The 25,879-nt window shown below is 36.8% G+C and overlaps 1 protein-coding gene across 21 annotated transcripts in view; it reads left to right on the forward strand.

Moving 5' to 3' along the window:
* FHIT (fragile histidine triad diadenosine triphosphatase) overlaps positions 1-25,879 on the forward strand; it is a 1,380,560-nt gene that overhangs the window by 893,751 nt on the left and 460,930 nt on the right. For 2 of the 21 annotated variants that reach the window (XM_049097837.1, XM_049097839.1), the window contains exon 1: positions 22,315-22,601. The exons of the other annotated variants lie outside the window; for them this stretch is intronic. In XM_049097837.1, coding sequence (XP_048953794.1) covers positions 22,565-22,601 — 37 coding nt within the window. In that variant the 5' untranslated portion in view covers positions 22,315-22,564. Of the gene's footprint in view, positions 1-22,314; positions 22,602-25,879 lie in introns of those variants that run through there. 21 annotated transcript variants of the gene reach the window in all.

A 25,879-nucleotide genomic window follows, 5' to 3' on the forward strand; every position in this document is an offset into this window, starting at 1 on the left:
CAATATGAGAATGATTAAACTATGGTATACCCAAAGTACGGCATACTAGTACTTAAAAAGCATGAGGTATATTTCTGACATGGGACTATTTCTAAGACATGTTTTTAACTGAATAGGGAAGTTTACAGAACCTTGAGATCTGACCTATGTACAAGACTCAAACAACACAAAACATGTATGCATAGCAAATAACTAAATGAAAAAAAGAGTCTGATGTTGATAATTTGCCTCTGGGGAGGGAAATAAATTCGGTGAAGTAGTAAGAGTTTTCAAGTTTTACTATATTGTTTAAATTTTTACAATGAGGATATTTTCATATATTACTTGTGTATGTATAAATTATACAAGGGGGAAATAAAGTCTACAATCACTTTGCAGAATCTGTAGCATCAAATGGTGGATCCATAAACATCTCTCTGCACAAAGAAGGAAGGTATTAATTAAAAAATACCTGACTGTGAACCACTCTTTAAGGAAGCCACAGTGATAACACTTCAGTGATAATAAACCTCAAAGTTTAACAATATTTAGGACTGAAAAATTAAGTAGATGATAAACTTTACTGGACATGAAGTAGAAACCTAGTGGTGGGAACTGTATGGGAACTAGAAATTTAAGGAGATACTGGCGGGCTTCGTTCATTTACTTGTCTGCTCTTTTATTTGTTATTTTCTGAGAAGGCCTTGTGCCAGGCCCCAAGCAAGCCCCTGGGGACAAAGACCCAAGGAAGGGGCCATCTTTGTCTTTAAGTCCCATTTAGTATATATGATAAACATTTTGAAAGTGAATAGCAATTTATTGTGAAAATGCCAGCAATTAAAACAATTAAGTCAGTAGGATCGGAGTATATGGAAGGGTGGGATTGATTTGAAGATGAAATGTTAGTCACGAAGACTTTCTAAAGGAGAGTAGCCTCCAATTTGGATTTTAAAATAAGCAGGCACAGCAAAGAAAACAGTCCAGAAAACTAAAAGGCAACCTATGGAATGGGAGAAGATATTTGCAAATGTCTTATCAGATAAAGGGTTAGTATACAAACTCTATAAAGAACTTATCAAATTGAACACCAGAAAATCCAGTCAAGAAATAGGCAGAAGACATGAACAGACATTTCATCAAAGAAGACACACAAATGGCTAACAAACACATGAAAAGATGCTCAATATCACCTGGCATCAGGGAAATACAAATCAAACCCGCAGTGAGCTCACACTGGTCAGAATGGCTACAGTTAACAACAACTTAGGAACAAGATGTTGGAAAGGATGCAGAGAAAGAGGAACCTGCTTACACTACTGGTGGAAATGCAAACTGGTACAGCCTCTCTGGAAAACAGTATGGAGTATGTAAAGTATGGAACAATATGGAGTATGTAAAGTATGGAGAACTTTCCTCAGAAAGTTAAAAATAGAGCTATCCTGCAACCCAGCAATTGCACTACGAGAAATCTATCCAAAGGATACAAGCAGAGTGATTCGAAGGGACACAAGCACCCTAGTGTTTATAGCAGCAATGTCCACAATGGCCAAGTTATGGAAAGAGCCCAGATGTCCATCAATAGATGAGTGGATAAAGAAGATGTGCTGTGCGCACACACACACACACACACACAGAGGAATAGAACTCAGCCATCAAAAAGAACAAAATCTTTCCATTTACAATGACATGAATGGAACTAGAGGGTGTTATGCTAAGTGAAATAAATCAGAGAAAGACAAATACCATATGATTTCACTCATGTGGAATTTAAGAAACAAAACAAGTGAACATAGGTGAAGTGAAGGAAAAATAAGATAAAAATTGAGAGGCAAACCATAAGAGACTCTATTAACTGTAGGAAATAAACTGAGGGTTGCTGGAGGGATGGTGGGTGGGAGGAAGGGATAATTGAGTGATAGGCATTGAGGAAGGCACATGATGTAATGAGCAATGGGTATTATATGCAAATGATGAAGCACTAAATTCTACTTTTGAAACAAAATAAGGTGAAATAAATAGGAATTATTTAGATTTAGTAAGCCCCTGGATATGAGGAGAGCTGTGTGCAGTAGAAGAGTATGTTCAGGGAATTATATTCAGACTGGGGTTGCTGGAGACAAAATGCAAAATGTCTCAAAGATTTTTTTTTTTTTTTTTTTTTTTTTGCAAAAGAGGGTCTGGTCTAGCACTTCTCTGTGTGCATTGAGACAAATTAGAACTCTGTTGATAGACTTTTGGAAAAAATCTAATAGTGGTAGGATCTCTGTAGTGAGTTTTGCTTTTTGCTCTATTAATTGTACCTTCTCATTGGAACTAACCTGTTTATGAAACTATAGCCTCTTTAGCCCAAGTAAAAATGACAGTTCCAATTGTGATATTTTCTAAACTTCCATTTATAAAAATGGCATTAGACTGGGCCACCATGGCCATTTAATCACTTGTTTGCAGACTGTCAAAGGTGTTGCTGTGTATGTTGGCTTCTAAGTTGAGTCTTTGTATAAGGTTTTTGACTTGAGTTTCTCAGGTGTCTGGGAAGGAAAACAATATTTGATAGCAGGTACAATTTAAAATTTCTTGCCTTGGGAGACAGGAAGTGGGGAAAGGGCCTTTAAAGTTTAAATTAGGATCTAGGCTAGTCTGGTTTTAGAGAAATAGGTGGATTTGAGATGCTGTGTCTCCATTTTATTACTATTCCTGCCTCATTAGTATTTACCAGTTAGAAAGCCAAATTGCTAGAATCTCTCTTTTACTCAAGCCACATATTATTTAATACTTCCCTTGGTGATCTTGGGTTCCCTACATAGCCCCAGAATAAATTTATGTTTGAGAAGGTAGGGTATATTAAAATTAAAAAATATTTTATTATATCTATAATAACTGGGGACAGTTATCCTCAAATGAATGGTGTTGAGCTATCAATATTAAAACACTTCAAAGAGGGTTAAAACCTACCAGGCAGTGTCCTATCACTAATACATTTGTGTTTCTCCAAAAATACATAAAGAAGCAAGCTCTGAAGGTGACATCTGAACAATGGCCAGGGAATGTAAGCTCGGCTTGGATCTTTGAGATTAAGAAGAGCTATCTCTTTTTCACAGTCTTATAGGTCAATGGGAAAAAATCTTAAAAATCAATTCTTTCAGCAGCCAGGAACATCTGAAAGGAAATCAAAACTTGGTTATTATGCTGACATGGTTTTACACCAGCTAAGAATCTTAGAAATGAATTTTAAAGTATAAGATCTGACACCAATACATTTAACAATTTATTTTTGCTAAAAATGTAGCAATCATTAACTGTCATATTCTTTCTACATTAACAAAGAAGAATCTTCTATATTTGGTCTTGGAATATTGACTATATATATATGTATGAATGTATACAGATATATCTTATGTAATTGCAAAGAAATACAGAGGTATTAATTTTTCATTAATTGTATTAATTAATGTATGCATTTAATTATTCATTATGTTGAAACATATTTAATTCAAAGGACTTCCATAGACACTATTCATTAATTATACAGATATATACATGTAAGGATAATTTAACCTTTTAAGATATCAGTTATTCTTTTTCTTAAAAAAATATTTATTTATTTATTTATTTATTTATTTATTTATTTATTTATTTATTTATTTGAGAGAGAGAGAGAGAGAGAGTGGGGGTTAGGGGCAGGACAGAGGGAGAGGGAGAGAAAGTTTTGAGCGGACTCCACACTGAGTGCACAGCCCCATGAGGGGCTCAATGTAACAACCCTGAGATCACAAACTGAGCTGAAACCAAGAGTTGGATGGTCAACCAACTGTGCCACCCAGGCACTCCAAGACATCAGTGATTCTTAGTGGCGTTCATGTGATATGTATGCAAACTTAATGGTCAGGTCTAATAGAGAATTCATTTAATGTCTGTTCATTAGCATCCTACGGTGCTGGGTACTATGATAGACACAGGGACTATGCAAGTGAACTAGACAAAAAAGGTCCCCGTTATGTCTCAGCACATATTCTGTTAGGAGATACTGACAACAAATGACTTATTTCTAAAATGGCATATTCGAGACATAAGATGGTTTAAAAAATGATGAGCATTATGAGAAAAATGAAGCAAAAAAAAAGGAGGTTGAGTAGTGTGGAAGAGTGAAGGGGGTGGGGAGGATGAGGGCCAGGAGAGAAAATACCTTCAGATAGCATGGTCAGACAAGGCTTTCCTGAGGAGTGATGGTATCCAGAGGAGGAGGAGCCACCCATTAAAATGTCTGGGGTGCAGCCCTCCAGACGTTGGGAAGGGCATTTGTAAAGGCCCGAAAATGTCACAGAGCTTGGCATGAATAAGGCACATGGATAGCCTACTTGGTAGCTCTTCCATAGTTAAGGGACTGAGCCAGCTCTGGAAGAGATCAGAGAGTGGTAAGCAGGAGTTAGATCTTACAGGACCTTCTGGACCAAGGCACAATCTTGGAATTTCATTCTATGTGCGTGCAGGAGTCATTGGGGATTTTAAAACTTTTTGTTACAAAAATTGCAAACTTACACAAAAAATGGAAAAGAATAGGGATCCCGGGGTGGCTCAGTGGTTTAGCGCCTGCCTTTGGCCCAGGGCGTGATCCTGGAGTCCTGTGATAAAGTCCCATATCAGGCTCCCTGCATGGAGCCTGCTTCTCCCTTGCCTGTGTCCCTACCTCTCTCTCTCTCTTTCTTTCTCTCTCTGTCTCTCATGAATAAATAAATATTAAAAAAAAAAAAAAGAAAAATGGAAAACAATGACTCCCATGTACCTGTTACCCAGCTTTAATAATTGTCATCTCAAGGCCAATCTTGTTTTATCTAGTCCCTCTCCCCAGCCACACTGAGTTTTTTGAAGCAAATATCCAGTCATTTCATTTGTGAATATGTCACTTTATACCTCTAAAACACAAAAACTCTTTTAAAAAAAAATATAGCCATGATTCCATTATCATAGTAACTTTTCAGTAATTCTTTGTTGCCATCAAGTACCCAATCTCTTTTGGATTTTTAAGCAGGGGAGTAGTAGTATCTAATTTACAATTTTAAAAAAGAGTACCATGTTATATATAATAGAAGGGCTTTTGGAAGCTAGGATCACTGGGAGACTACTTGTCTGGGTTTGGCATCAGCATGGCCTAAACAGAGGTGTTCATGACGGATATGGAGAGAAGTAGACAGCTTTAGAAGATGCTTAGGAAGTGGAATTCACTGATTGACCATTACTATGATTTTGGCCTAAGAAACTGAGTGACAGTGGGAGATGGATCTTTGAGATGAAGACTTGAGAAGGAAAAGGTTGGGAAGGGAAAATTAGGAATTCCATTTTGGCTTTAATTGCACCAATGAAAATGGAAAACAATTTTAAAATTAGCCTTAAATTGACAAAGAGAAGACAAATGATACCCGTCCATATTTACTGAGACTTAACCTTAATCCTGCTAAGTGATACATGTCGAGGGGAAGATGATGATGAAAGAGGTAGTTTTTGTTGTTAAAAAACTTACAGGTTTACTTGATCTTTTCAGGTCCACTCAGGGAAAGCCTTTTACTGAGATTCCTTTGAGAAATGATAACAAGTCAGAGATCAGACTGTCTAAAAGCACTTCCTGTCACCAGTCAACCACAAACTCAGTGACCTTACTTTCTGAACCTAAATCTGACCCACAGACTTGAAAAATCAGAGTGCACCTCCAGGGACAGTATGCAAGAATAGATGTTATCAGGATTGACTTGGAACATAACAACAAGAACAGGAACGCAGAAATTTTTCTAACCACGATGCCTATCATTTCTACCGTTAGTTCCAATCCAGGAATGATCTGCTCACATTTCCTTTGTATTGGTTTACCAGCTATTATTAGCATATGTAAGTTAGTTACTCATTGTTACCTGTTTCAGAAAAAGTTCCTCCCTCCTTCTTTTTCTTTCCTTCTCTCTTGGAAGCCTCAGTTCTGTTTTAAAAGCCTTTCAATTGACAAATCAGGTCTATCCAGGATAATCTCCCTAATTTAATGTCAATTGATGAGGGATTTTACTTATATCTGTAAAAGCCCTTCACAGCAGCACCAAGATTAGTGTTTAATTGAATAATTGAGGACTATAGTCTAGTCAGATTAATATATCAGGATCTTCATCTATTTAATATTTTCTTGATGAGCTTATTTTGGGAATTAAAGGAGTTTAGGTTTATAAAGCACTTAGATCAGTACTTGATACATAGTACCTTCTCAGTAAGCAATGGTTCTATACAGTGTGATGGGAAAGCCTTTAATGGATACCTTATGGCAGCAAAGAGGGTCTGTTAAAACCAGATCATGCATTATTGAGTGACAAAGGCATACACAAAAGAGTATCACGCATATAAGCTACCAAAACAGTGAAAATTCACCAATGGTGTTAGAAGTCAGGATGTTCGTTGCCCTTGAGGAGGTGATCCCTGGAAGGATGCATGAGTCAGGCTCTGAGATGTTGATAATACGCTTTTTCTTACTCTTGGTGTTGTTTACATAAAAGTGTTCAGATTGTAAAAATTCATGAAATTTTTATGTAGATGTATATCGGTTACACTTTAAAAATTTAAATCCAGTCAGACAATAGATACCAACATTAGGAATGGATAATTCTGCTGTATGTGTTGTGTGGTATATGTGTGTGCTTTATCACTGCAAAATAGGATAATGAATAGAAAATATTTTCATTCGTTATTACAAATATGACAGTGGCTCATGGGGGACATGGGGAGGGGTCTCCATTAGCATATTTGACTCTTTCTTATAAGATTATTTCTGGGCTGTTACCATGACCATCTGTATCAAAATTGGATTGGTTATGAAAACATGTGGAGAATTCTTTAGGAGAAAAAGACCATTCTACTCACAAGGCTATTAATTCAGGAACCAGAGCAATTGAGTTTCCTTATATGTTCTAAACTTTTCTTTGCAGGAACAGTAAATTGTATTTCTTTCAAAACAGAGGTGCAGTGAGCTTGCATCCTCATTATCTGTTTGTCTTATGCTACCTGCATTTTCTTTTTTATGATAAGACAAAACTCTAGGAAAGCAATATTTTTTTCCTGAAAAAAATTCAATGTCTGCACCTGAGTAATATGATCTGAGACTATTATCTTAAATATGCAAATGAAGAATTACCATACTATTTTACAACCAAGGTGAACAGTTGTAATTCTCGGTATTTACTTGGATACCAAATCCCATTTTTAGCATGTTAAATAAAATATTATGTTTCCCCTTAATATCTGACTGTTGATGATATGACTTTATGTCTTAGATCAGCCTTGCCCAGTACAACTTTCCACAGTGTGGACATGTTCAGTTATCTGTGCTTTCCATTATGGCAGCCACCAGCCAATAGTGTGGCTATTGCGCATTTGAAACGTGCCTAGTAAACTGAGGGATGACAATTTTAATAGTATTTAATTCTAACTGATTTAATTTTAAATAGTCACATCTGGCTAGTGGCTATAGTATTGGACCATGGGGTCAGAAATCTAAATGAAAAATGGTATTCAGATTGAGGTTGTTGGCTGATTGTACTTAATTATTTTCATAGAACCTCTTGAAACTGCATCTAAATAATGTTTTTCTTAGCCTAGTTACTCTGGTCTACTCCTGGTGGGAGAGTCCCCTCATAAGTAGAAGGAAGCCTTGAGGTTCTGAATTGCATGGCAAAAATACTTTTGTACCTTTACCATTTCACCTGTTCCTTATTTCATTAGTCTCTGGGCACTGTCCTTTCTTTCCCAATACAGATAATTGCTGTCTTGAAGTTTATGCCCTTAAGAGTCTGGCCCATAGTAGGAAGTCTGTAAGCAGTTTGTGTACACATTAGGTTGTTAATAGCCACATTATGAGGTGGTGATGTATCATGAAAGAATAGGAGCTTCAGTTCTGACATTCCTACCCTGTCACTTAGTGGCTCTGCAACAGGGGCAGTGTCTTCACTCTCTACAAGTCAGATGTTCCTTCATCTCTAAAATCAGGAATGTTCTGCTCACTTTATGCAATTGTCAAGATTAAAAAATAAGAATATTTAAAGAGTGTTTACACCATGCTATAAATTGGTCTTGGCCCCTTCTCCATGGTCTCATTTAGTCCTCCATTTACCCTTACTTCCCTATAGGGTACTTTCCTCATTTTATGGATGGGGGAACTTAGGTTTGGAATAGGTGGTAAGTGTTAGGATTCAGATTTGAACCTGGAAGGCCTGTATCTATGGTGGTAGGTTGGTTTGTCATTTTTTTTTTTTTAGTTGACTTGTAATTCATATATCAAAAACTCATCCTTTAAGAGTACATAATTCTGTGATTTTTTTTTTTAGATTTGCAGGATTGTGCAACCATCATCACACTACTATCTAATTCTAGAACATTTACATCATCCCCAAGAGAAGACCCATATACACTAGCAGTCCCTCCCATCCCCTCTCTACCCCTATCTGTTGACAAGCACTAATCTATACTTCCTGTCTATGGATTTGTCTATTCTAAACATTTCCCATAAATGGGATCCTATACTATGTCAGGGACAGAGGTTTCAAGCCTTACTTTATATTGCTTCCAATAATGTGGATAAAGGTCTGCCACATAGTGGGAGTTTGAAAATGAAAAGCTTGTATTGTATTATTGCTATTGCCACTATGAACCACAATCTGGAGTGACATGACCATCTGTTTCTTGTTTATTGTAAGGCAAGAGGTATGGAGGATGAATTTATACCATAAAAATGATAGAAAAAAATAACGGGTCTTTCTTATAACCTATCTCTACCCTCTCTATAGTTCTTAAAAATCATTTAATAATTGATTTATAAAACACCATTTTGCTAAAAAAAATTGTCAAGAACAGGTGGCAAAAATAAAGGGCACTAACTAAATAAAGCAAAGGTAGCCCTGCAGGAATGTCAGTTCTCTCTGTCATAGACTCTTGGCATTGGATGTCATGTAGAAAGTCTACTTCATTCTGAAGATGAAATAATTTAAGCACAGAAAATGGAAGTGGCTCTGCACAACTCAGAAAACTAGATGATATATAATGCTTATTTTATTCAAAGGACTCATAAACATATTTTTGAACAATGACCCATAGTTACCTAATTTGGGATAAGTATGGTCTATAATAGAGCAGAATCCTAACATTCATCCAGGGAGAGTTATGTTTTTCCTTATTCTAGGAAGTCACTGAGCAGAGGCCATTGAAAAACAGGTGCCAGATTTGAAGACAGTCCTCACATTCCAAGGGAAATGCAAATAACAAAAACATAGCACACTTGAATTAAGCTATCTACATGGCAAGAGTCATGAAATTTTCATTTCCTTACTTCCCCTGACTTGGGTAATGAAAATATTTCCAGCAGTGGGAGGATGGTCCAGTGGGGATCCCCATCTCACTCATAGGCAGAGTTAAAGTATTGGAGTTCTGAAATGTATGCCAAAAAATCCAATAACATAAGAAATGGCCAAATATGTTCATTTTATTAAGAATCTCAGTAAATGTCATTTTTTGGAGCCAGTGCAGTTCTATGAAACTGGTGGGGAGTGTTTGGGGATTCCTCTGAATCACCGATGGTCACAGCTCGTTGCTCTAACCCATATTTCTAATATGTGTTCTGTTATGTGGTTTAGGCTGAAAAGAAAGCTTATTTTGGCTTTATTCCTTCACCCAAATGGAGAGAATTTTGATTTGCTACGTATCTCTCGGCTCTTGTAGATTTTTCTTATCATCCTAACTGCTAGTTTATTGAGATTAAGTGCTTTCTTATGTGGCTGCATGGAAGGGACTTTTGATTTTCCTTTAAATTAAACCTGATTCAATTACCATGTTACATAGATAGATGGTCTTGCCAGGAAGAAGATAAAGGCTCACACTCACTTGAAGGACAAGCGTGACAATAGACAGGAGGTGGGACCTCAGTGTCCACAGAGGGAGGCTTGTTCTGAAACCACTTCTCAAGGAAAAGGGGCTTTTGCATGATTATTGGTTCCCATTTCTGATCTCTGTGTGTACACACACACACACACACACACACACACACACTATCTCCCAATTCTCCTTTGTGACTTCTCTTCCTTCCTCTGTGGCTGGACTCTGGTGACAGCTTACTGATGCTTCTCTCCTTGCTTCCTTCCATCTGGACTCTGGCCACAGTTTTCCATTTTCCCAAAGTAGTTCTTATTGCAGTACTTTGGTGTAACAGAAACACCAAAGCCCTGGGTAAAATGATGGGGATTACAGAATGTGTTAGTACAGTGTAGGCAATAATTTTTAGCTGAAGAGAGGGTAGCTCTGGTGTCCCTGGTCTACCAGTCCACTGGTGGGTCATTCCGTGACACGGTGTATTTCGCAGACAGTGTTCCAGGCTCCGTCCCTTGGAGACCACTTTTTAACACCTCCCTCAGCCTCTCTTTTCCTACAGACATCACATTTCCTTTGTGTTTACCAGTCTCATCTGGAATCGTGTTTACCAGTCTCATCCGGAATCTAGTATTATGTCCTATAAACAGAGAGCCCACCTGTCTGGTTCTCTTTAGCACAGGGGACTCACAGAAATATTATTAAAAGGACTGTTTTTTGTTTTTTTTTTTTTCCCCTTTAGAATGATCAAATTCCTAAGCAGGGCTTTGTCCTTAGTCCCATTAAAGAAAGTTCTAAAATGGAGAGGGAGAGTTTTGGTCTCTCTTAGTCCTGAATAAGCTACTAAGAGGTCATCTGTCCCTTCCTTCTGTCTTATAATTATCCCTAGTTATAATTTGATTTTGATGATCCCTCAAATCCCTGTCTTGAAAGAGGACAGATTTTGCATTGCTTATTAATGATGTCTGTGGTGTTTAACACAACAGTGTTTGGAGAAGTAGGCCTGTCTGCTGCTCCAGATTATTTCCCTTAGGACTTCAAACTCCAACCATTGAGAGCTGTGTGACCTACTGGCCCCCAGCTGCATGCTTTCTTATAAAGTGTCCTTTCTTTTCTGTTGGCCTGGGAGGGCCTTTCCAACCCTGCCCAGCCTCTCACTTTCAGGACATTTCTCCCGGAACAATACCTCTGTTCTTTACTAACTTGAACCTCCTCCTTGCTCACTAGGTGAACCTCAGGGTATTCTGTTTGGTCCAATACCATGGGCACCACAGTACTATACTTTTTGGTTCCATTTGCTATTGCTCCATTGCGCTGTGCATGATTTCTGGGGAGCTGCATACCTTTCCATCTTGTTTCCCTAGTGTCTGCTCATACAGGGTAAGTCCTTAGTAAGTGTTTGCATGAAAGAATGAACATAACAAGAATACTGAGTTCAGCTCGTCAGTATGTAGTTAGCCCTGCTAATGGAAAAAGCATCTTACCACGTGCCCATGGGATAGAAGATGAGTAGGGACCCAGGCCTGCCATGGTGGAGTTGCTAAAATCACCATGTAATAATTCCTGGAAGGGAGACATAAACAAAGTGCTATAGGAGATCTGGTAATGGAGATACTGCACCAAGCTAGGAGAGAAGACTATTCAGCAAGCATCACTTCTGTATTGTTCTGAAATATGAAAATCTTGGTGAAATATACAAAGATAAATAGACATAACCTGTCTTCATGGAGCTTGTTGTTATAGAAGTCCTATAATTCACCTTCTAAAAGATGAAAGGTACAGCACAGGGAATATAGCGGGTGGTATTGTAATTGGATGTATGGTGACAGATGGTAGCTACATTTGTAATGAGCCTGGCATAACGTATGGAGAATTTGCATCACTATATTGTACACCTGAAAGTAATATAACATTGTTGAAAAAAAAAAAAAGACATTTTAGGGAGTGATGATAAGTTTGATAGAACAACATGAATAAACTGGGAATTTGTGCTTATCCTTTTTAAAACCTATAGAGATATAAAAACAAGGGGAAACTTTGTGACAGGAGCATTCAGAAGATCCTGGAGGAGTAAGTGAAGACAGAAGTGGATTATTGGTCTTGAAAGAAAAGGAAGCATCCATTTTCTTTAAAAAACAAATTATTTTCAATACTTGTTAATAACCTGTTTTTTTTTTTTCTTTCACAGAGAAATCAGTCTATGTCCTGTTATTTGCTACAATTTTGCATAATGGTCAGGTTGGGACAGTGTCACCTTAAACAGTATATGTGTGTTTATGTGTGTGTAGTATATGTGTATATCTCTTTATATATATATACACTGTGTGTATGTGTATATATATATACGTATATAGATATGTATATGTAGATATAGGCATAGATAGAGGTAGATAGATATATATATAACAGTGTACAGAATGGTTCTTTAGATTAAAGGCTTTGGACTCAGGAGGCTTGAATATTCCTCCTAGCTTGACTTTAGGCAAATCATCCAATCTGTATAAACCTCAGTTTCCTAGTCTATAAGATGGGGATAAAATAAGTAGTTATTCCACAGGGATTTCTTTTTCTTTTCTTTCTTGGAAACATTTTAAAAGCCTTGCCTTGATACTTGATAGGAATGCAATAAAGATTAGCTACTATTGTTAAATTTTATTGTTAATCTTTTTAAAAATATGTTCATGCTATGTAAGCCAGGAAGACACACTTCTATGAATTTGAGTTCAAAATGTTTTTTTGACTACCATGCAACCATCAAGAAAGATGGGCAGGCAACACAGATGCAGAGCTTTGACTTAACTCCGCCTTGAAAGTGAAGAGATGAGTTTTGGGGAGCAGACATGAATGAATCATGGAGTGCTATGCCTGTCTGCTAAGGGCTACTGAAGGGAAGAAAACCCTAGAAGTCTCCCCTAGGTAGTGAGATCCAAAGATTCAGTCATTTCTCAGAGAATACCCAGGGGTACTCGGAAAACAATTTGCACCTGGATGTGGAGTGAAGCCTTAGCAAGGGGTTTTGGAAGAAGCCCCTGGCAACATATAATTATGAAAATAAAAATCTAATAGTATAAAAGACAATGATTAGATTAGCAGCACTTAAAATCACTAAATAGTGAAAAGAGGGCTGTGCTTGTTTTTAGTAGAATCTCTCAACGAGCTTGTTGCTTGTAGCAAAGGAAGTCAACTGTACATATGCAGCTTTTATATTAGTAAATAAAATCAGCAAATAAAAGCTATTAGAACCTTAGGAAATAAGTATTTTTATTCTGAAACAAAACACAGATTGATTATGGAGTGCAAAATGCTATATGAAGCAAAGTTAAAAGAATGAACTCTCAAGCCAAGCAGATCTGAATTTGAACACTGCTCTTCCTACTTACTACTTCTGCTGTATGATTGCCTCAGCTTGGGCTGTTATAAAAAAAAAAAACAAACACTGTGGACTGGGCACTTAAGGAACAGACATTTATTTCTGACAATTCCAGAGCCTGGGAAGTCTGGGATCAGAGTGCCAGCACAGTGAGGTTCTAGTGAGAGCCCTCTTCCTGGTTTGCAGATGGCCACCTTCCTGCTGTGTCTTCACATGGCAGGGAGTGGGATCTCTTCTCTTTTTATAAGAACACTAATCCCATCAGGAAGCCACCACCCTTGTGACCTAATATGACCCTAATTACTTCCTAAAGGACCTGCCTCCAAATATCATCTTATTGGGGATAAGGGCTTCTTTGAACATATGGATTTTGGAGAGATACAGTCAGTCCATAGCAGTGACCTTGAGCCCATATTTAAGTTCTCCAAACCTAGGCCCCCCCCTTGAAAAACATAATATGAGGCACCTGGGTGGCTCAGTGATTGAGCATCTGCCTTTGGCTCAATCGTGATCCCGAGGTCCTGGGATGGAGTCCTGTATCAGGCTCCCTGCAGGGAGTCTGCTTCTCCCTCTGCCTGTGTCTCTGCCTTTTTTTCTGTGTCTCTCATGAATAAATAAAAAAAATATTAAAGCAACAACAACAAAACAGATAATATGAGTAGCTCCTCAAATGGGGTGTTCTAGTAAAGTGTATCTGCAGGGCCTTTCACTGAGTTCTTAGTAAATATCAGCTCTCCTCATGCTGTTTTGTGTGTCAGGCTTGCCTTTGGGGAGCTTATACTCCTGGATAAAATGTCTCTCTTCATTTGTAATGCACTATTTGCCCAAATGTGGGAAGACATAATTTTACACGGGAAAAATACATATAAATTTGTGTGTCTGTGTGTGTATGCATTTGTGTGTGTGTATCAATAGCCAAGGATGGATTATAATGTGATCTGGAAAAAAAAAATATGTCATAGTCCCACCAAACCCATTATTTCAGAAATATTGCTACTTAGTGTGAGGATAGAGTAAAACATGTTGTGTGGAAAAATAACCTGAGTAAATATTTGGTGCATGTGGTATTCAGAAATGGCACAAAACATAGAGGAGGATATGTGAATGATTGAAGTCTGGGGAACATGCAAGGGAATGTGGAGTAATACATTCCTTTTTATTAAAAAAATAAAATTTTATTTAAAAATTTTAAATAAATTTAAATAAATTTTAAATTTAAAAATAAATAATAAAATTTATTTAAAAAAATAAAAAAATTTCCTGCCCCTAGGATGAGTATTTTCGGGAAAAGAAGACCATCAGTTTTTGTGTTAGATTAAATTTCAACCAGCTCTCACATATTCACAGAATCAACTCCCTTGGTTATCCTCTGGGTAGAATTGCAAAACCAGTGGGTTTCTTTCATTCTTGCTGGATTATGTTTTGAGCACTTGCCACACATCGGATTCTGCTTTAGGTGCTGAAAAGGTGATCATTGGCATGGTAGACAAGGCCTATGTCCTGACGGAACGCAGATTTCTTTGTGTGTTCATGTGTACACATTTGTGTAGAGATGGTCAATAGGAAAACACAAAAAGAAAGTAATTTCACACACCAAGTGCAATGCAGAAACTTCATGAGGGACCATGTGCCTGGTGAGTGGAGAAAATGGATGTGTTGCTCTAGACATGATGGTTTCTGAGGAGGTGATGTTTGAGTTAAAATCTGGAGGAGGAAGATGGACCAGCATTTGGAAGATCTATGGGAAGGGTACTCTGGCTGAGAGCATCAAATATCAACTGTTTGGAATAACAATGCTTCGGGCAAGTTTAGTTTGAGTCATGGGAATGCCATAAGAAGTTATAGGGATTAGTAGGGAGCCAGGTCACAAAGGAGCCTTATTGGTAGGTAGCAGACATTTGCCTTTTATTCTTTTTTTTTTTTGCCTTTTATTCTAAATATATATTGAAGCCCCTTGAAAATTGTAAGCAGAGGAGGTGTGCTAAGGTGTGCTACTTTCATAGATGGTTGTAGCTGTTGAGAAGACAGTGGACTCCATGGGGACCCAGGTGGACACAGATGTGCCTGTGAGGTGCCCCTAGCAGTCATTTTGGAAGGTGATAGAGAAGACACTTTGGCTTCGCTTTTTTTTTTGGCTTCGCTTTTATACTGGACTATTATTCTCCTGGAGAAGTTGTTTTTCTCCCACCTGGAATCCTGATAGTCTTCTCTTTCCTTAATAATTCTTATGCTTGTCCTAAATAAAAATGTTCTGAAAACAGAACAATCTGTGGGTCATAACATGGACCAGTGATGAAAAAGGAAGAATGGTAGATGTAGCAGTTACTCTAAACTGCTTTTAGGAGATATAGATTTTTTTTTTTTTCCATTTGGCATTTGGGATCAGTTGAATTCACAGTTACATGATTCTCAAGAGCTGTAAGGGTGCATTAAGAATAATAAGGAGACGGGCTAAATGCTCCAGGCATGATGGAGCTGTAATATACCACATGTGTTATTGTTAATTCATGTTGCTAGCCCACCCTTTTAATAGCAGCCAGGAGCCATCACAGCACATGCTGTGAATATATATTAAAACAATTCACAGAAGTTGCTCTAGTAGTATTGGGTAATTGGATATTACTTGAGATCCAGAAAGGCTTGGATGCAGCTAGATAGAAATGGCATCCACTGTGACTTTTCTTTTCTAATACTGCTGTGAAGAAAGTGCTGGCTGTAAATGTTTAATCTGTGTTCCTCCCATCTGTGCTCTGGCCTGGAAAACAAGATTTTTGATGCCACAATCCCTGGATTTGAACAAGTCGTATTGCCTTGTCCTCCATTTGACCAAACTATCAGTATAGCATTTGCTGCTGAAATTGTATTTATATGTGGTGGGAAATGTTTTCCTTAAAAAATAATAATGATCTAACACCAGTCAAGAAATTGGTATTTTTACTTTTTCCTCTGTGTGTTAAAAAAAAAAATGCATGCCATGTGAACAATTGCTTGAATATGTCTTATAATTCATCATATAAACCATTTAAAATATAAATTGGAATATACTATAGATGCTATTCTGTCAATTTTTTTTTAACTTATTAGTACCTTTCTTGGTTATTCATATAATTTGAGATTGGTAAATCCATATGCTTACAAGAGATCAGCCCAGCAATGTTGATTAAAGAACAATAGGTAGGAAATAAGTTCAGGCCAGAGCATTTATACTCAGTTTTGCCAGACCTTCTGATTTTTCAAGGAAGCTTGACATTTGGATTTTTATGTGAAATCCCCCAATTTTTAAATTATGTTCTTAAATTGTGCAGGGCCTGGATGCATCCACTATATCTTTAATATGGATTTGCCTTGTTTTGAAATTAATCACCTAGTGATAGACGTTTAGATCTGAAATTCATGTTCATCACCTGTCCTGCCTTGTAATTCTTTACCACTTTCTTGGTGAAAATATCCTTTTGTAGCCAAGGGACTGATGTTCTTGAGTTACTTGGTGGAATCTTCCCTGGGTAGCAAGCACAGTAACACAGAAATATGAGTAGATAAATTCGGTAACTGTAAGTTCACAGAACTTAGATAAGGCAGATCCAGGTTTGGTAGGATCTGAAGCTTATGTAATTTTTGGAGGCTTCCTTGTGGTTAATTACGTACACACACCTGCAAGGGGCCTTCAAGTGGTAGGTTCTGAAGTCTCAGCTTCATTGGCCTCTGTAAGGACGAGAAGAAATGGAGTGAAGGGAAAAAACTCAAAGGAGAGAAGCATTGTTTGTTTTCCAGAGATTCATTAAGGGAGAGTAACCGAGGTTCTGGAAGGGAGGTATCATTTATATTGAAATTTCAACAGATAATAAAACTGTTATGTCACATGTTATAGCCCTTTATCTGTTTATATATTTTTAAGTGGTATTTTCCCTAAAATTTTTACTACTTTCGCAGATCCTTACTCTATACGGAGCTTACTATTTTAACCAGAAAGATGTCAGGCCAGATAACTTAGTTCATTCTAGAAATACAAATTGCTTTCTGTTTAACATAAATACATTGACCTTGGATAGAATTTTCTTTCAATTACTAGAGACTCCAAACTGGTTATTTACAGTATCTGTTTCACAAACAGATGAAATAGATATTGAACAAAGAATAGAACTATTAAGGAAGCAAAGATTTCATGGTATTAGCCTTCCAATAGTCTGAAGGCCAAGGAACATCAGTATTTGATATTGAATGCCCACTGAAGGGGTCAAGAATGAGCATTAATTTGCATTGCCAGGAAAATCGTTGGGAGCGATGAAAACCTGAAAAAAGAAAATCAGATGTAATGAGAAAATCAGGTAGTTGTTTGCTGAACAAAATGACAGCTCAGTGGATCGTTAGATTCTAGGTAAATAAATGATATTAAGCTCCAAATATTTTGATTCAGCTTTGGTTAAAATTATAATAAGATCAGAGATAGCTCATTCAATGGTGCTTTAGGAAAGCTTAGAAGGCACATTGAGAATGAATTTTTGGAAAACATAAAGCATTGATGGGGTTAGCGCTTACCTTCGTTTACAAGAAGAAGAGAGGAGGTTAGTGCATATATACACACACAGTGTTAAAGACCCTGCAGTCAAATCCCATCTTTTGCACTCAGCTATGTGACCTGGGTAAGTTATATATACTAAGTTTGATGAAAATAGTATCTAGGGTGGCTGTCAGGATTTAAAAAGTTAAAAATTGTAAAGTTTTTAGAACAGTACCATATATGGGTTTGTTGTTATCCTAGTTATATACAGCAGTTACTTTTGAACACCTCCTTTCTGTTGTGTCATCACAAAATTGTTTCTTCCATTAAGAACTTTTCTGTAAGGATGCCTGAGTGGCTCAGTGGTTGAGTGTCTGCCTTTGGCTCAGGTCCTGATCCCAAGGGCCTGGGATCAAGTCCCATGTTGGGCTCCCCACAGGTAGCGTGATTTTCCCTCTGCCTATGTCTCTGCCTCTTTCTCTGCATCTGTTGTGAATAAATATATACAATGCTTAGAAAAAGAACTTTTCTGTAATATTGAAAGGTTTGTTTTAATTGTGATATTCAAGTACCTCTGCCTCAAAAGTTTAAGTCCATATGTGTTTGTTTTTAAAGGTGACATTTGTTAGAATGCCTTTAAAGGAGAAAACTGTTCATTTAAAGCTCTAAACTATGTTTGTTACAGGGAGTTGAAATATCTTATCAACTCCATTATAATGAATGCATTGCTTATGACCTAACCTAACTGATCCTGTTACAATTCACTTAGCAGTTTCTTTCCAAGCTAGCAATATTGCATGAAAGCATTCTTTCTCCCATAAAGTGTACTTAAGTAAAATTTAGAGTATTTCTAAAATATTTAATATCAGCTATATGGCAATAGTCTTTTTTCCTAAAGTGAAAAGGTAGTTTCTTATACAGTGTTTCTTAAACTCTTTTGTTTCAGGACACTTTATACTCTTAAAAATTATTGATGATCCAAAGAGGGTCACTTTTAAATATAGTTTATAAAAAATATAGTTTTTTAAAAATATGGTTATATCTATTGATATTTATTGTAGTAAAAATTAAAACACAGAGATCTTTAAAATACTCACCTAAAATGACAGTAATAAGCCATTATACATTAGCATAAGATAAAATAAACCTACATTTTGGAAAACAAATATGAGAATGACATTGTTTTATAGTTTTGTAAATCTCTTTAATGTTTGACTTAATATGTTAATTAAATACAGTTGTAAAGACTGCCACAAAGATAAATTATATGCTCCCATGAGACATATAAAAGGATACCTAACATATTCTAGGGGATTGAGGAGTAATTGTCTTTGGAAGTGACACATAAATTGAGATCTGAACAGGAGCTGGAGGGAACCAGGCAGAGAGAACAGAATGGAGACAGACTTTAGGTATGGGAAGAGTTATTGGGATAATGGAGGGCAGGCCAGTATGGTTTGAATAGGTTGAATGAGAGGTCAAGAAACTCATGCTGAGATTTCAGTGAGGAGTTGGGGCCAGGGTCCTGTAAGGCTTTGGGACTCATATGGGCAAGTTTGGGTTTTGTTCTACTAGGAAGGGAAGAGTGGGAATGACATGACCCAATTTTCAGTTTTTTTAAAAAAAAAATATCACTCTAGCAGCTTTTGGAGACTAGATTGAAATATTGAGAGGACTGCAGATGAGAAAACAGTTAAACTGTAGCAGAATATGCAAGAGATGGTGTGTATTTAGGAAGTGGTACAAAATGGGACTGATGATTGATTGGGCATGGGCAGTGAGCTCAAGGAAAGTGATTTATGTTTTATTTTTCTTCAACTCATCCATTTTCATCTAACACACGTGTTTTTGTTCTTAAATCTAGTGGGGGAAAAAAAAGAACACATCAAATTAGACCATGAAGCAGAAATTCAGTATTTGAGTCAGGGGGTCTGGATTTGTTATTGCCACCTGGGTAGAACCTTAGACGCTTGTCATCATTTATTCTTTCAGAATCATGGCATTTGTATATTCTGTACCATCTTACAGATGTTACAAAACTGCTTACAAAATATTCTGAGTGTTAAAGTTTTGATTCAGCCATTACTTGGATTTGTTCAGCAGGCGAAGGTTTTATACTCTTCCCTCTTTTGCTCATTTTAAATTCTCAGAGCTGGGTAGTTGGATAAAATGGAATCTGTCCATCATAGCCGTAGCCATCCTGAGTATCCAGATGTCAGGGAGTTTCTGCCAGGAAGGGAAGACAGCTGTTTGGAATGGGAAAGGAGTAGAGGATCCTGCAAAACATGTCAAGAGTTTTATCAGGGGAGCAAAATGACAGTTGGTAGCAGGAAAGGGTGAGCAGACACTGGAACATGTCTGGAAAAATCAATTTTGCTCATGGCTTAAGTGATAGCCTAAGACATCCAAAAATGCTTTGTGTCATGGAATACTGTATTTGTCTGGATTATCTATCCAACCAGTCTTGTTTAAATACAAGCTATAGGATTAGTAGATGGTAGTCATGCTCTGATCAGTCACTGTATGTTAGCCTGGTATTAGATAGACAGGCAGTACACTGAGTTTGTGAAAGTTTTTGCTTATGACCCTAATCCATCTGGGACATTGAAATATTGTATCTCACCCCCAATGAGAGCATGGAACCTCATCTGTCACTATTAAAAAGAACTTGAGACACGTGGTAAGATGAACTAGGTCTTCAGGGTTTTAGCTTTTCTTTGAACTGGCATTTTAGTGTTAACTCTGACTTGTGTTAGTGTTTGATTCTTACTCTTTCTGAGTTATAAGATTAACAAATAAATGGATTTGACCCTTACAAAGAATAGCATGTAGCTCTCTTAGGTCTCTTAGAACTGTCTTTTCAGATTACTCTAAAACCTCATCAAATTTGCCACAGTTTATATATAAAATCTCTTTTGGTTTTAAAATATATTAAAACCTAGTATAGCAGGTGATCTCATGGGCAACTGGCCAGTATTTCTTCCCTTTCTTGGTCGAAGCTTTCAGTTGGCATTCTGAAATATAGTTTTAGTCTTGACCTCCCTTCAGTCACTCTGGACCATATGTGGAAAATATTTTCTTATTGCCATTTTGACTTATGGTGATGTGCTTGCTACGGTGTGTGTTCATTTTGCTATAATTATATGTGCCAAGTACTTGCAGTGTATGTCTTTATCATGGTAACTGATAAGACCTTTAAAAAGTCATTAGATTTAGAAAACAGATGTAAAATTACTCCAAAAATTATTCTTGTTAACTGTTAAGTTTTAAAATATTCTCTTAAATATTACTGGATATTACCAAGTCCAGGCATTGTATGTGTTTGCAAATGGAAGAGAAGCTTTGTGGAATAGAATAGCAGAATATTCTCTGCTCCTGATTCTAAATGTTGTCAACCAGAATGGTTGCTAGAACTAGTAATTTTAATGAGATAACTTGTTGCAGGCATTTGCTAGATGGATCCATTTTTAACCTAGTAGATGGATAGGTGGATAGTTCTTCCTTTCTTTGTCCATATTTGGCAATGACGTTGCTTTTAGAAGCTTTGAGAGTTCAGGCATGATCTTCAAAATTGTAAAATTCTGGTAAGCACAACTTAAATATTTACTTGTTGTTTAAGAACTCAAGTATAGGATACTATGCCTTCTGTTTTTTTTTGTTTTGTTTTGTTTTGTTTTTACTTTTTTCTTTTTTAATCTTTGTAGAATCAAATTAGGAAAAGCAGCCTGGTAAAGTCAAAGAAATGCTGGATTGAGATTTGAGTGATTACAATTTAGTCCAGACCTGCAATTTAGAAACTATTTCCATTTTAGTAAAATTTGGTGATTAGACTAATATAATTTTTGGTTGATCAGTCTAAGTAATTAAGTATTTTTCAGTTTCAAAACCTAACCTAACCTTTTCAAACCTAAACTAATGCGGACCTGCCAAGTAGGGAAGAGCTAGACATACACTCTTTAACCCTATGTTTGTGGGGAGTATTAGAACCTAGAATCTAAGCTACTTAGTTTTCTCCCACATCTCCCTACCCACGACCACTGTCCAAACCTCACATAGTGAGATAATTGTGCACAACACCTGTGCTCCTCACAGTACAATTGCAAAATCCATGAATTAATAAATCATTCCATTCTTCAGCTCTGAAAATCTTTGAATGTTAAATGTTTTAAGTTAATATCTTAAAGATCAGGAACACGGGTGTGGGTAGACATGCTTTCCAATGATGTTATTTTCAAACTGATATGTCTTGTCTCTCTTATGTTCCCAATACTCTGAGCAGTTTTCATACACCAGTTAGCTGATCACAGTCAGTTAATGGAATCTTGAAGGAATATGTTTGCAGTCAATAGGAATTATTCCTTGAGGATACCTACAGTAAAAATTCTGGTTCATGGCTGCTTCCCTATGAGACATGTCTTAGGGAGGTGCTATGGTAAATTATAGAGAAGGCCAGAGGTATCGGAGATAACCCTGCCCTCTGAGGGCTAAAATTATCTTTTGGGAAAGATAGTGAGAAACATCTGCTGCTGGGATCTATTGAAAAACTGCTCCTTCCCCATTCCATGCAGTCCTGGTAGGATTGGCAAGCCCAGTGTTCTGCTTTCATGTAGGCACTGGACCCGGACCTGGCTAATGTCATAGGCATATGCCCCAGTGATTGATCTGTGGAGCTGGTGCATTTTCTAAGTAGGGCCAATCAGAACATGTCCATGAGATTTGATAAATGAAGAGAGAAGGCTTAAAATAGAAAACCGTTGACCTGAGTTTCAGAACCTGCTTGTGGAAGGAGAGCATGAGGCTGGAAATAAACAGCAATTGCAAACAAGTAGAATTTGGTGATGGAAAGAGGAGATAGGGAGAGAAAAACAAGAAAGGGTATGTACCTGGATTTGGATTTGTCTGATATTTTGTCTTTAGAATGCCTAGTTGTATAAGAAAATTAATTCTCTTGGAATGCCTGGGTGGCTTAGTGGTTGAGCGTCTGCCTTTGGCTCAGGTTGTGATCCCGGAGTCCTGAGATTAAGTCCCACATCGGGCTCCTTGTGGGAAGCCTGATTCTCCCTCTGCCTATGTCTCTGCTCCTCTCTCTCTGTGTCTTTCATGAATAATAATACAAAAAAAATCTTAAAAAAAAAAAGAAAATTATTTTTTTCTTTCTCACTGAAGCTAATGTGATTTGTTTTTTGGTATCTACAACAAGGAGTCTTGAATAATGAACATAAGAAACCACCAAAGAACACAAAGCTGGCGTGTCTTAAAGCACCGTGTATTTTCAGAGAGAACGATCCCCTCTTTTGTTTTGCTTTCGGGTTGGTGGAAACATCTCAAGCATTCCCTGAATGCTAGTCTAAGAGCTTGTGTGGGTAGCAAAGTACCTGACATAAGCAGCTGCCCCATTTTGAAGAACTGCCAGGAAACCACTATTTCCTGGTCTCTCAGAAAACCATTAGTGCTCAGGATTGTTCTACCACTTTTCTTTTCCTTCTAAATTTACACATCTTCCATTTCAAACTAGTTTCTCCTATTTGATCCTTTCAGCCCCCTGCCCCAATACTGTTGCCTTTCATGTATGTTGCAGACTGCATTTTTTTTTTCCCAAAGTAAATTATCCTGTTTCCTCACCACTGAGGTGTGTTTTCCCCACTCCTCTTCTTACTAGTTCATTATTCTTTTACTTCTTAAAAGACTCTTTACTTGGCTTTAGAGATATTTCTGCTTACACAACCCTATTATGGTAAAGAGATCCTTTTTTTTTTTTTTTTTTTGAGAAAATGTTCTATACTATTGTAGGAATAGATATTAGTCTTATCTCAAGAGGTGCTTTCTGTTTGAAGCCTTATTATCACTGAGGTCTTGAGAGTCTGTCTTCTGTTAGAGTTCTGCTATAATGGACACAAGTTAAGCCTTTCAAATCCAAGACAATTGTGTAAACATTGTTTCCGTAGTAAAATGCCTTTGGTCTTTCCTATTAGTGGAAACCATATGGCTTTTTGGATCTATGTCCTGATGCTGGGAGTTCCCCAGAGTCTCTTTTTATGAACACAAAGTGTGGCTGGAGGTAGGGCTTGTTTTAAATATACCTCATACCTTAAATTGGTTTCCACTGGTAGCCCCAAAAAACAAGTTGATGAATGCAAGCCAGAAAGACAGCACATGCTTGAAGAGAAGTTTTTTTTTTTTTTTTTTTTTTTTTTTTTTTTTTGCCTAGTGACTGCAAGAAACTAGCAGCTTAGGAGACATAGATTGGGAAGAATATGAGGACCAGAGCTGGGCATAGACAGACTTTGGCATTGTTTGGAAGAACTGAGCCAGTGTACTCTCTCCTGAAATAAAAAATGTCATGAATACATGACAGCATGTTATCTAAGTAATATAACAGTATTCTCTGAATACTGTATGTACATTTGTATGTACATATTAAACATTTTTTATATTAGTACACACATATGTTGGCTCCATCAATAAAAAGTGGACAGCAGCTCAAGGATGGATATCGTAGCAATAACATGGGATGCAAAAGTCTGTGGAGGAAGCTAAGACAACCTATAGAATAGTCTTTAGAAATGTAGGTTTCTCCTATCAGAATGATTAGAATGCCTTAATCCCATTGATTTCGTATCTTTATTTCTTTTCAACCACGTGAAACAAAACAAAGCAAAAATAACTCAGTTCTTAATGAATCCATTATAATTACTTTGATAAATCAAAGAACAAGCATAAGTGTCTCAAAAAGAACGCCAATCTTGCCACGAATAATACAATTACTTTAAGCAATTTAAGAATTTTTCTACAAATAACTATGTTTTTAAATATAGTCATTTGCAATAGTTCCTCTGTGAATACTTACGACGCTGACTATGAAATTGTGTTCCTTTGTCTTATTTCACTCTCAGTATATAGAAGTTTCTTGTTTTAGATTTAACTTTGTTTTATGATTATGTAGAGTACTTACATGATTCCAAAATCGAATCTATAAAACAAGGTAAATGTGAAAAAGTGTAACTGTTCTCTCCTACTTGTATCCTATCTCTTCCTCCCACAGATTTTTAATAGTTTTTCATTCTGTTTTAAAAACAGAATGCAAAAAATAAATAAAAACATAATACATAGATACACATAGAGTTATAGACATATATGTGTGTACAATTGTGTGTGCACATATATACACATATGTGTGTATACCCATACACAGGTATCTGTGCCCCTCCTTTTTTTTTTTTTTTTTTTACAAAGTTTGGGGTACTCTACACAATTGTCTCTGATTTGTTTTCCTTAGCGAAATATTCTAGAGAGCCCTCTGCTGTACTTTCTAGAGATATTTTCTTATAGTCTCATAGTATTCCCTTGTGGGATTCTGTCCTATTTTATTCAGTCCATTCCCTATTTATAGATATTTTTATTACTTCCAGTGTTTTGTTTAATAAATAATGCTGCAATGAACAGCTTTGTGCATTTATCCTTTTTCTCTTTGTCAGATGTCTTTTGGATAAGTACCCAGAAGTGGGCTTTCAGTGTCAAAGGATACATGCCTATGTAATTTTGCTAATTATTGATAAATTCCTTTCTGTATGGTTTGTATGTGCCACTTTGCATTCATGCCAACACTGTAGGAATGTTTCTATTTCCCCAACTTTGACCAACATACCTGTGGTTGAACTGAAAGCTATACCTGTCTGATAGGTAAGAAATGGTACCTTAGTATACTATTATTTTGCATATCTTCTTAAAAGAAAAGTTGAATTTTTTTCCATATGGTTAATATTTATTTGCATTTATTTTTCTGTGACTGATTAGTTCATATTTCTTACTTTTCTTTTTTAAAAAAGATTTATTTGAGAGAGTGTGCACATGTGTAAGGTTGGGGAGGGTCAGAGGGAGAAAGAATTTCAAGCAGACTCTATGCTGAGTGTGGAGCCTGATGTGGGGCTCAGATCTCAACCTGAGTCACAACTAAGAGTCAGACATTCCACCGATGGCACCACCCAGACACCCATCTAACTTATTTTTCTATGTGATTATTGATCCTTTTTTCCCTAATTTTTGAAGTCCTGTACATATTGAGGACTTTTTTCTCTGGTGTAAGTTATAAATATCATTTCCTAGTCTGCCTTTGGAATTGTTATCATAAAATATTTACTATAATCACCTTATAT

The sequence above is a fragment of the Canis lupus genome, chromosome 20 (genome assembly GCF_003254725.2).
Source record: "Canis lupus dingo isolate Sandy chromosome 20, ASM325472v2, whole genome shotgun sequence".
NCBI lineage: Eukaryota > Metazoa > Chordata > Mammalia > Carnivora > Canidae > Canis > Canis lupus.